The sequence below is a fragment of the Pristiophorus japonicus genome, chromosome 3 (genome assembly GCF_044704955.1).
Source record: "Pristiophorus japonicus isolate sPriJap1 chromosome 3, sPriJap1.hap1, whole genome shotgun sequence".
Taxonomy (NCBI): domain Eukaryota; kingdom Metazoa; phylum Chordata; class Chondrichthyes; family Pristiophoridae; genus Pristiophorus; species Pristiophorus japonicus.
Window position 1 is genome coordinate 80,396,880 of NC_091979.1, and position 12,873 is coordinate 80,409,752.

Below are 12,873 nucleotides of genomic sequence, written 5' to 3' on the forward strand. Positions count from 1 at the left end.
TTGAGGTAGTAATTGTCAATTATTACAACTTAGTTTTTTATCAGTTCATAAACCTGCCTGTTGGTAGAAATGTTTGTTGTTATAGTACATGAGTCAACCGAGAATGCCAAGTGAAATGTTTTCCTTAAAACCAATGGAAAATTCCTCTTCCAGGAACTTAGTGTATAGTGCTCAATGTGGTTAAAACTGAGGGAATAAAATAATTTCTTGCCATCTGGCATTTTGTCCAAAAATGCAGAAGGATTTTTTCTTTATCTTTAAATAGTACTGATTGAAGATTCGTCTTGGAATGCCTGGTTACCATAACAATACATCTTACCTATTCACAGCAGAATATTCTCAAGGCTGTTGCCTGCATACTTCCAGTGCACTTCAAGAGGATCTTTTTATTTTCATTTCAGAGATATTTCCTTTAGTTAATCTTCTCTGCAATTTTTCATATGTATATTTATATTGCATTTGTTGAAGAATTTACTTCAAAAGTCATGTGTTTAATCCAACAGTATTTAAGCAGGGAGGCCATGCAAACCATCAAAGATCATGCATGTGTGTGTGTGTGTGTGTGTGTGTGTGTGTGTGTGTTGGTGTGGATATGTGTGTGTGTAGGAGTGCATGTGTTAATGTGGGGGGGGGGCATGTGTTGGAGCGGGGAGGCGTGTGTTGGAGCAGGGGGCGTGTGTTGGAGCGTGGGGCGTGGGTTGGAGCGTGGGGCGTGTGTTGGGGCGTGGGGCGTGTGTTGGAGCGTGGGGCGTGTGTTGGAGCGTGGGGCGTGTGTTGGAGCGGGGGGGCGTGTGTTGGAGCATGGGGTGTATGTTGGAGCAGGGGGGCGGGTGTTGGAGCGGGGGGCGTGTTTTGGAGTGGGGGGGGCGTGTGTTGGAGCAGGGGGGCATGTGTTGGAGCGTGGGGCGTGTGTTGGAGCGTGGGGCGTGTGTTGGAGCGTGGTGCGTGTGTTGGAGCGTGGTGCGTGTGTTGGGGTGTGGGGCGTGTGTTGGAGCGTGGGGCGTGTGTTGGAGCGTGGGGCGTGTGTTGGAGCGTGGGGTGTATGTTGGAGCAGGGGGGCGGGTGTTGGAGCGGGGGGCGTGTGTTGGAGTGAAGGGGCGTGTATTGGAGCATGGGGTGTATGTTGGAGCAGGGGGGCGGGTGTTGGAGCGGGGGGGCGGGTGTTGGAGCGGGGGGCGTGTGTTGGAGGGGGGGTGTGTGTTGGAGCGTGGGGTGTGTGTTGGAGCAGGGGGGCGGGTGTTGGAGCGTGGGGTGTATGTTGGGGCGTGAGGCGTGTGTTGGAGTGGGGGGGCATGTGTTGGAGCAGGGGGCGTGTGTTGGAGTGGGGGGCATGTGTTGGAGCAGGGGGCGTGTGTTGGAGCGGGGGGGCGGGTGTTGGAGCGTGGGGGCGTGTGTTGGAGCGAGGCGGCATGTGTTGGAGCAGGGGGCGTGTGTTGGAGCGTGGGGCGTGTGTTGGAGCGTGGGGCGTGTGTTGGAGCGTGGTGCGTGTGTTGGAGCGTGGTGCGTGTGTTGGGGCGTGGGGCGTGTGTTGGAGCGTGGGGTGTATGTTGGAGCAGGGGGCGCGCGTGTTTGTTTTGGGTATATGAGGGTTTGTTTGTGTGTGTTAGTTTGTGAGAGCAAATCAATTTTAGGAAAAGTTGTTTTCCAGGATGGCCTTGCTGCGACCATCTTACAGCATATTTTTAATGCAAACACTTCAAGAAGACCTCTTCAATATTGGCTGCGACTCTGGGTGCTGTGGAAACCATATTGTTTATGTGAGGCAGGAAGATGGGATCCATAGTAGCTATATTAACAATTGCACTTGGCACAGATTACCTGTCAGATTTGCTTATATAAGTCATGGTACTGCTACGTAATTGATTGCGTGAAGCATTTAAGTTTAAGATGATACACATGTACGAGTATTACTTTATTAACTTTGATTTTTATTATATTCAGGTGTGATGGCGGGATTCAACATGAGTGGAGACCTCCAGAAACCTGCATCCAACATTCCTGTTGGGTCACTAGCCGCTGTGGGCATCTCGTAAGTTCTAATGAGTACTTTTTTTAAATAAGAGAATGCAGCGTGCACTTGAGCTGTGTTCTTGGATGTGATCAATCCATTTTCAATTCTAATCCACATTTGTGGCTATGCTATGTGAATGAATTAAATGCCTGGTGATTGTTTTTCAAACAAACAGCACTTGTTAATTATTGTCAAATTGGATATAATCAACATGGTGCTCACAGAACTCAAGTAAGTCACAGCTGAGAATGTGCACTAAGTGGGCATAATTTTGAACAGCACTAATTCTATACAGGCCATATTAAAAACATCTCTCCCTTAAAGCAGCCTAAAATGGCTATGAATTTCCAATAGAAAAAATAGAAATGTAAATTCTTAGGATCAATGAGTTGTATGTTAATTTCATGCATTACAGTGAAGCTTTTAGTAACTACTTTTGGACTGATTTGATGATAAAATGGAAGTCCTTTTTAACACAAACATAATATGTGAATTCTCCATGTTTTGCTGAATTTGATATGTTGTTTCGCACATTATAACCCAGTTATACTGTAGCCTGGTGTTTCTACTGAGAGACAGGCTCTCAGCATATTGTCCTAATTTGCACTGCTCATTTATTGAGACGATATAATCTGTCTATCTTGTTGTTGCAACGCAGAGTATGTGTGCAATGTAGTTTTACTTTGTGCAATATCAATATTAGGTAGATTGCAGGTAGATTTTGAGATTGCTGTTAATTCAATTGACCAGTGACTAGCTTTTCCTTTGCTGTAGCTGAAAGGTTTGCTCGATGCTGGTATTGGCTAATTTTCAAACATTTAATACTGGCTACTAGCTTCTCATATAATCAGAACATCTTCCTTGGATTTAACACTATCCTTAATTTCCCTTGTCAGACACGGTTGAGCCACCTTCCCCATTGTATTTTTACTCTAGACAGGGATGTTGAAATTCATCCATGCGATCTTTAAATGTTTGCCATTGCCTATCCACTGTCAACCCTTTAAGTATCATTTGCCAATCAATTCAAGCCAATTCACGCCTCATACCATCGAAGTTACCTTTCCTTAAGTTCAGGATCCTAGTCTCTGAATTAACTGTGTCATTCTCCATCTTAATAAAGAATTCTACCATATTTTGGTCACTCTTCCCTAAGGGGCCTCGTACAACAAGATTGCTAATTAGTCCTTTCTCATTACAAATCACCAAGTCTAGGATGGTCAGCCCTCTAGTAGGTTCCTCAACATATTGGTCGAGAAAACCATCCCTAATACACTCCAGGAAATCCTCCTCCTATCTGCGCAGTTAATTCGTCCATCTTATTCTGAATACTCCTCGCATTGAGGCACAGAGCCTTCAGGCTTGTCTTTCGAACACACTTTGCCCTGTAGAATTTTGTTGTAATGTGGCCCTTTTTACTTTTTGCCTTAGGTTTCTCTGCCCTCCACTTTTACTTTTCTTCTTTCTATCTTTATCAAATTCAGCAGAGAAGGACAAAGGGTTTAATTAAGAGGGGGGGAAATAGAGTATGAGAGGAAGCTTGCTGGGAACATTAAAAACTGACTGCAAAAGCTTCTATAGATATGTGAAGAGAAAAAGATTAGTGAAGACAAACGTAGTTCCCTTGCAGTCAGAATCAGGTGAATTTATAATGGGGAACAAAGAAATGGCAGACCAATTGAACAAATACTTTGGTTCAGTCTTCACGAGGGACGACACAAATAACCTTCCGGAAATACTAGGGGACCGAGGGTCTACTGAGAAGGAGGAACTGAGGGGAATCCTTATTAGTCAGGAAGTTTTGTTAGGGAAATTGATGGGATTGAAGGCCGATAAATCCCCAGGGCCTGATAGTCTGCATCTCAGATTACTTAAGGAAGTGCCCCTAGAAATAGTGGATGCATTGGTGATCATTTTCCAGCAGTCTTATCGACTCTGGATCAGTTCCTATGGACTGGAGGACAGCTAATGTAACACCACTTTTTCAGAAAGGAGGGAGAGAGAAAACGGGGAATTATAGATCGGTTAACCTGACATCTGTGGTGGGGAAAATGTTGGAATCAATTATTAAAAATGAAATAACAGTGCATTTGGAAAGCAGTGACAGGATTGGTCCAAGTCAGCATGGATTTATGAAAGGGAAATCATGCTTGACAAATCTTCTGGAATTTTTTGAGGATGTAACTAATAGAGTGGACAAGGGAGAATCAGTGGATGTGGTGTATTTGGACTTTCAAAAGGCTTTTGACAAGGTCTCATACAAGAGATTGGTGTGCAAAATCAAAGCACATGGTATTGGGGGTAATGTTTTGACGTGGATAGAGAACTGGTTGGCCGACAAGAAGCAGAGAGTCGGGATAAAGGGGTCCTTTTCAGAATGGCAGGCTCTACTAGTGGGGTGCCGCAGGGCTCAATGCTGGGACCCCAGCTACTTACAATATACATCAATGATTTAGATGAAGGAATTAAGTGTAGTATCTCCAAGTTTGCAGATGACACTAAGCTGGGTGGCGGTGTGAGCTGTGAGGAGAATGCTAAGAGGCTGCAGGGTGACTTGAACAGGCTAGGTGAGTTGGCAAATGCATGGCAGATGCAATATAATATGGATAAATATGAGGTTATCCATTTTGGAAGCAAAAACACGAAGGCAGAATATTATCTGAATGGCAGCAGATTAGGAAAAGGGGAGGTGCAATGAGACTTGGGTGTCATGGTACATCAGTCATTGAAAGTTGGCATGCAGGTACAGCAGGCGGTGATAAATGCAAATGGCATGTTGGCCTTCATAGCTAGGGGATTTGAGTATAGGAGCAGGGAGGTCTTACTGCAGTTGTACAGGGCCTTGGTGAGGCCTCACTTGGAATATTGTGTTCAGTTTTGGTCTCCTAATCTGAGGAAGGACGTTCTTGCTATTGAGGGAGTGCAGCGAAGGTTCACCAGACCGATTCCTTTGATGGCAGGACTGACATATGAGGAAAGACTGGATCGACTGGGCCTGTATTCACTGGAGTTTAGAAGGGTGAGAGGGGATTTCATAGAAACATATAAAATTCTGACGGGACTGGACAGGTTAGATGCAGGAAGAATGTTCCCGATGTTGGGGAAGTCCAGAACCAGGGGACACAGTCTAAGGATAAGGGGTATGCCATTAAGGACCAAGATGAGGAGAAACTTCTTCACTCAGAAAGTTGTTAACCTGTGGAATTCTCTACCACAGAGAGTTGTTGATGCCAGTTCGTTGGATATATTTAAGAGGGAGTTAGATATGGCCCTTATGGCTAAAGGGATCAAGGGGTATGGAGAGAAAGCAGGAAAGGGGTACTGAGGTGATTATCAGCCATGATCTTATTAAATGGTGGTGCAGGCTCGAAGGGCCGAATGGCCTACTCCTGCACCTATTTTCTTTCTATGTAAGCTTTTACAGCAGCAGTTGTAATAGAATCTGTATTCATAAAGTTAAAATAGAAAAAATCTGGACCAGTACATTTTTATATCGGGGTATTAAGCAATTTTGTTCCCCTATTCTCTACCTCCCACCCACCATAAAAATTTTATGACCTATATTTCTTCACTATTTTCCTCTCTCTGCCTCTGTACCAAACGATTTCTCATCCTCGGTGATTTCAACCCCCTTCTCAATTGATCATGCTCTCTCTCCTCTGAGTTCACTAGCCTTCTATCCTGGAATATTGTGTTCAGTTTTGGTCTCCTAATCTGAGGAAGGACGTTCTCGCTATTGAGGGAGTGCAGCGAAGGTTCACCAGACTGATTCCAGGGAAGGCTGGACTGACATATGAGGAGAGACTGGATCAACTGGACCTTTTTACACTGGAGTTTAGAAGGATGAGAGGGGATCTCATAGAAACATAAGATTCTGATAGGACTGGACAGGTTAGATGTGAGAAGAATGTTCCTGATGTTGGGGAAGTCCAGAACCAGGGCCATTTAGGACTGAGATGAGGAGAAACTTCTTCACTCAGAGAGTTGTTAACCTGTAGAATTCCCTGCCGCAGAGAGTTATTGATGCCAGTTCATTGGATATATTCAAGAGGGAGTTAGTTATGGCCCTTACGGCTAAAGGGATCCCAAGGGGTATGGAGAGAAAGCGGGAAAGGGGTACCGAGGGAATGATCAGCCATGATCTTATTGAATGGTGGTGCAGGCTCGAAGGGCCGAATGGCCTACTCCTGCACCTATTTTCTATGTTTCTATGTCTATGTTTATCTCGCAAAGATTCCAGGTACCTTTCCCCTATAGAGGAGAAAAATCCCTTTCTGGGCTTTTAAAATGAGTTTAAAGGGGCAGATGAAGCCTGCGGGGGATAACAAGGGATGCATTCATGGAGACCCCCCCCCAGTGTTTGGACTCATAAGAGAGGGAATTCAAAATGGACCTAAATTACAGAAGCTTGAGATCCCCTAAACATCTATCGGAAGGAGCATATCAATTTTAAGATTCTACAACATTTTGGTTGTGAAAACGAGTTACCAAATACAGGAGGTGGGGAAAAATTTGTGTATTAAAGACCCCAGACTGTCTGGGGGAACTATTCACCCTCTAAGAGATAATCGAATTACCCAATCAAGCACAATGGAAATCATGGTCAAGAAACTGGACAATCCTAAAACAATGCAAAACCAATGATAGCATATTCTCACACCCTAATTGAGTTACTGCTGACAAAGGAGACATTTGAAAATCAATGGACAGAACAGTTTAAACAGAGCCCAAGAGATTTGATGGGAGATAACAGAGCCTTTTTTGGGGATATATCTATCCCCCAGTTTTTACAAGGAAAGGGGCAGCACGCAGACTAGCAGAACAAGGAAAACTAACAGAACACAGGAAAACTAGTAGAACTCAAAGCTAGCAGAACACAGACTGTAACTCGCACAGACTGGAACACAGGCACAGACAAGCAGCCTGCTTGCTCTACAGTGAAGAAATGGAATCGTGAAGGAACCTACAAGAAATCGTCAAGGACCGACTGAGCACGAGGCCCACGAAATGGAAGGTTGTCAGCAATCAAATGGACAAACCCGGGCTACCACAACCAGCGAAACGACCAACCAAAACCAACTCAGCAAAAACCGAAGAATCGACAGTTATTTCCACTCTGCAATCTACTTCTGAACAGCCAATGGGTGAGAAATTACCTAAGAGGACTAATTAAAACCAAAGAAAGTGGGTACTTATCCCATACATCCGAAACGCAACTTACCGCATCAACGGACGCACCCCAACTGAAGACTACGCAGTCCGAAGTCCTCTCCTCCGTCCGGGGTACGGCTCGCCTAGAAGGCCAAGTGCAGCGAACCCCGAAACCGTGATTCACTGGCAACTGTCTAAAGGGATTGGTGAGCATGGCCCCTGAACCCTGAGAGCTATGGGGAATTGGGAGGGGGGAGGCTGGGATAACTTGTGTAAATGTATCTGCATTCGCCTCTTTACCCCATTTAGAGTTTAAGCTGTATTCTTTTCCCCATAGACTGTAATTGGACAATTTATTCAATGTGTTGTACACTTTAGTGTGTATTGGTCTGTGTGTGTTATTAAAGGTGTGCCTTTTTACTTTTTAAACACAATAAAGCCATGCCTGCTTCCTACCTTGAAACCGATTGTCTGTCCAAGTCTGTCACAGTCCCTTCATAATTCCAATGTCTAGAACCAAGGGTGTGGGAGCGATTCGGAACCGCTCATATAAGGTCAGAAGGGAAAGCTGACCCCCTGCAGAACCACCCCTTACAATATCACCTCCTAACTGTCTGGCCTTTGGCCCTCCATTCACCATGACATTTCTGCAGCTACTGATATGCTCAATCGCACCCTCACCACCACCTTTGATGCCCTAGTCCCTGTTAAAACAATTACTCTCTCTCAGCCTGGCTATTCCCCCGGTACAGCCCTGATCATCACTCCCTTAAGTCCAAGGGAAGCAGACTTGTACGGAAATGGTGGACAACTGGTTTAGCCATTCACCGTCAGATCTGGCTGGACCACATGAAGCATTATTGGGTTCTGCTCTCGACTGCCAAAATCGCTCACTATTCCAGAATCATTCTGGAATGTAACGATAAACCCTGGCTTCTATTCTCCATTGCTAACCATCTTTTTAAACCCCTCTCCCCAGTCTCTACCCTCACCTCCGATAATAAGTGTAAGGTGCTCATAGACTTCTTTGTCTCTAAGATGAGACCATCCGTTCGGCCGCCTCTGCCTCTTCCCTTCCTTCCCCTAGCCCACCGGGCCAAACTTCCTCTAAGGATCCCCCCTGCCCTAGCCCTGACCTCACATCTTTCTCCAGTTTCTCTCCGATCTCCCATCCTGACCTTTCCAAGCTCATCCTGTCCATGCGATCCACTTCCTGCTCCCCTGACCCTATTCCCACCAAAATGCTTATCACCCAACTTCCTTTTATGGCTCCCATGTTAGCGGACATTGTTAACGGTTCACTCTCCTCAGATACTGTCCCCCTCTCCCTCAAATCTGCCATCATCACTCCTCTCCTCAAAAAAAACAACTCTCAACCCCTCTATCCTTGCAAACTACCGCTCCATCTCCAACCTCCCTTTCCTCTCCAAAAGTCCTTGAACGTGTTGTAGCCTCCCAAATCCGTGCCCATCTTTCCCACAATTCCATGTTTGAATCTTTCCAATCCGCTTTCTGTGCATGCTACAGTAACAAAACGGCTCTCATCAAAGTCATAATTGACATCTTTTGTGACTGTGACAAAGGAAAACTATCTCTCCTCATCCTTCTTGACTTGTCTGCCCTCTTGAGCATCACCGATTATAATCGCTCAACCTTCTGTTGCCTAGGCCCCAAGCTCTGGAATTCATTCTCTAAACCTCCCTCTCCACTTCTCTTTCCTCCTTCAAGACGCTCCTTAAAGCCTACCTCTTTGATCAAACTTTTGGTCACCTGCCCTAATTTCTCCTTATACGGCTCAGTGTCAAATTTTAAAAATCTCATAGTACTCCTGTGGAGCGACTTGGGATGTTTAACCATGTTAAAGGCGCTATATAAATACAAGTTGTTGTTGTTGTTAAAAGAGTCTAAGATAGTTCATTTGCCAAAGCAGCAATTTCTGTGGCCTCTCCGAGTAAGACTGGTAACCTACTGCCTGTTTGAGCTGAATCGTGATCAGTTTGGTGCTCTGCTCATATCCATTGTGAACTCGACTAAAAGTTTGTAAACTTATTTCACATAAGTGTAATGAGACTGGATTAATGAATGATCTCATAGTAAAGGATCCTCTTGGGAACAGTGATCATAGCTTGATAGAATTTCAAATTCAGTTTAAGGGTGAGAAAGCTAGGTCTCAAACTGGTATTCTGAACTTAAATAAAGGCAATTACAAAGGTATGAAGGCAGAGTTGGCTAAAGTGGACTGAGAAAATAGATTAAAGGATGAGACGGTAGATGAGCAGTGGCAAACATTTAAGAAGATATTTCATAACTCTCAGCAAAGATATATTCCAGTGAGAAAGAAAGACTCTAAGAGAAGGATGACCCATTCGTGGCTAACTAAGGAAGTAAAGGATGGTATCAAATTGAAAACAAAGGCATACAATGTTGCGAAGAATAGTGGAAGGCCAGAGGTTTGAAAATTTTTTAGAAACAGCAAAGGATGATTAAAAAAATAATAGAGGGAAGATAATTTACGAGAGTAAACTAGCAAGAAAAAAAAACAGACAGTAAGAGCTTCTACAGGCATATAAAAAGGAACAGAGTAGCTAAAGTAAATATTGGTCCCTTAGAGGATGAGACTAGGGAATTAATCATGGGAAACAGGGAAATGGCAGAGAGCCTGAACAAATATTTTGTATCGGTCTTCATGGTAGAAGACACTAAAAGCATCCCAATAATTGATAATCAAAGGGCTATTGGGGGAAGGGAATGTAAACCAATTACTATCACAAGAGAAAAAGTACTCGGCAAACTTAGGAGACTGAAGGTGGACCTGATGGCCTGCATCCTAGGGTCTTAAAAGAAGTGGCTGCAGAGATAATGGATGCATTAGTTGTAATCTACTAATATTCCCTGGATTCTGGAGAGGTCCCACCAGATTGGAAAATTGCAAATGTAACACCCCTATTTAAGAAAGGAGGGAGACAGAAAGCAGGAAACTATAGACAAGTTAGCTTAACATCTGTCATTGGGAAAATGCTGGAGTCCATTATTAAGGAAGTAGTCGCCGGACATTTAGAACATTTTAATACAGTCAAGCAGAGTCAGCATGGTTTTATGAAAAGGAAGTCATGTTTGACAAAGTTGCTGGAGTTGTTTGAGGAGGTAACGAGCAGGGTAGATGAAGGGGAACCAGTAGATGTGGTGTATTTGGATTTCGAGAAGGTGCTACATAAAAGGTTACTGCACAAAATAAGAGCTCACTGGGTTGGGGGTAATATATTAGCATGGATAGAGAATTGGCTAACTAACAGAAAACAGAGAGTCGGGATAAATGGGTCATTTTCAGGTTGCTAAACTGTAAATAGTGGGGTACCACAGGGATCAGTGATGGGGTTTCAACTATTTACAATCTATATTAATGACTTGCATGAAGGAACCGAGTGTAATGTAGCCAAATTTGCTAATGATACGAAGGTGGGTGGGAAAGCAAGTTGTGAGGAGGATGCAAAGAACCTGCAAAATGATAACTAGAGAAAGAGTGGGAACTATTAGAGGCCAGAAAAAAATCTGTGTGTGGAGGCGGAAGATGTGGGTGGGATTCTTAATGAATACTTTTCACAAACGAGAGGGGTGATGCAGACTTTGCAATGAGGAAGGAGGTGTGTGAAATATTAGACAAGATAAACATAATGAGAGAGGAAGCATTAAGGGGCTTAGCAGCTTTGAAAGTGAATAAATCCCCAGGCCCGGATGAAATGTATCCCAGGCTGTTAAGAGAAGCAAATGAGGAAATAGCAGAGACTCTGGCCATCATTTTCCAATCATCTCTGGCTACAGGTATGGTGCCAGAGGACTGGAGGACTGCTAACGTTGTACCTTTGTTTAAAACAGGTAAAAGGGATAGACCGAGTAATTACAGGCCAGTCAGCCTAACCTCGGTGGTGGGAAAATTATTGGAAAAAATCCTGAGGGACAGGATAAATCTTCATTTGGAAAGACATGGATTAATCAAGGACAGCCAGCGTGGATTTGTCAAGGAAAGGTCGTGTCGGACTAACTTGATAGAATTTTTCGAAGAGGTAACCAGGAGGGTCGATGAGACCAGTACGTATGATGTAGTGTATCTGGCTTTTAGCAAAGCTTTTGATAAGGTCCCAAATAGCAATATCCCATGGGATCCAGGGCAAATTGGCAAGTTGGATCCAAAATTGGCTTGGAGGCTGGAAGCAAAGGTTGATGGGTGTTTTTGTGACTGGAAGGCTGTATCCAGTGGGGTTCCGCAGGGCTCAGTGCTGGGTCCCTTGCTTTTTGTGGTATATAACAATGACTTGGACTTAAATGTTGGGGGTATGATTAAGAACTTTGCAGATGACACTAAAATAGACTGTGTGATTCATAATGAAGAAGAAAGCTGCGGACTGCAGGAAGATATCAATGTACTGGTCAGGTGGGCAGAACAGTGGTAAATGGAATTGAATTCAGCTAAGTGTGAGGTAATGCATTTGGGGATGTCTAACAAGGCAAATGGTACGACACTGAAAAGTGTAGAGTTAACAAAGGAATCTTGGAGTGCAGGTCCACAGATCCCTGAAGGTAGCAGGCCAGGTAGATAAGGTGGTTAAGAAAGCATATGGAATACTTGCCTTTATTAGTCAAGGCATAGAAAGAAGAGTTAGGACATTATGCTTGAACTGTATAAAACACTGGTTAGGCCGCAGCTGGAGTACTGTGTGCAGTTCTGGTCACCACATTACAGGAAAGATGTGATTGCACTAGAAAGGATGCAGAGGAAATTTACGAATTTTGCCTGGACTGGAGAATTTTGGCTATGAGAAAAGATTGGAGTTGCTGGGTCTGTTTTCTTTGGAACAGAGGAGGCTGGGGGGAGACCTGATTGAGGTGTATAAAATTATGAGAGGCCTAGATAGAGTGAATAGGGAGGACCTGTTTCCCTTGGCAGAGCGGTCAACAACCAGGGGGCATAGATTTAAAGTAATTGGGGGGAGGTTTACAGGAGATATGAGGGGAAATCTCTTCATCCAGAGGGTGGTGGAGATCTGGAACTCACTGCCTGAAAGGGCGGTAGAGGCAGAAACCCTCACCACATTTAAAAGATACTTGGATGTGCACTTAAAGTGCCATAGTCTACAGGGCTACGGATCAAGAGCTGGAAAGTGGGATTAGGCTGGATAGCTCTTGGTCGGCCGGCGCGGACAAGTTGGACCGAAATGGTCTCCTTCCATGCTGTAAATTTCTATGATACACTAAACAGCTAAATACATAGGCTAAGTGAGTGGGCAAAAATTTGGCAGATGGTGCTTAATGTGGAAAATGTGAGGTTATCCACTTTGGTCGTAAAAATAAAAAAGCAAATTATTATTTAAATGTGGAGAGATTACAAAATGCTGAGATACGGAAGGATCTGGGGGTCCTTGTACATGAAACACAAAAAGTTAGCATGCAAGTACAGCAAGTAATTCGGAAAGCAAATGGAATGTTGGCCTTCTTTGCAAGAGGGATGGAGTAAAAAGTACGGAAATCCTAATACAGTACAGTACAGGGCATTGGTGAGACTACACCTGTAGTACTGCGTACAGTTTTGATCTCCTTATTCAAGGAAGGATATACTTGCATTGGAGGCAATTCAGAGAAGGTTCACTAGGTTGATTCCTGAGATGGAGGGGTTGTCTTATGAAGAAAGGTTGAGCAGGTTGGGCCTATATTCATTG

General features: G+C 44.1%; 1 protein-coding gene across 8 annotated transcripts in view; it reads left to right on the forward strand.

Moving 5' to 3' along the window:
- slc12a8 (solute carrier family 12 member 8) overlaps positions 1-12,873 on the forward strand; it is a 250,883-nt gene that overhangs the window by 156,286 nt on the left and 81,724 nt on the right. For all 8 annotated transcript variants that reach the window (XR_011592652.1, XM_070875493.1, XM_070875494.1 and 5 more), the window contains exon 8: positions 1,942-2,029. Coding sequence is in view for 7 of the 8 variants with exons in the window: in XM_070875493.1 (XP_070731594.1) it covers positions 1,942-2,029 (88 nt within the window). In the remaining variant the exon portion in view is untranslated. The remainder of the gene's footprint in view (positions 1-1,941; positions 2,030-12,873) is intronic.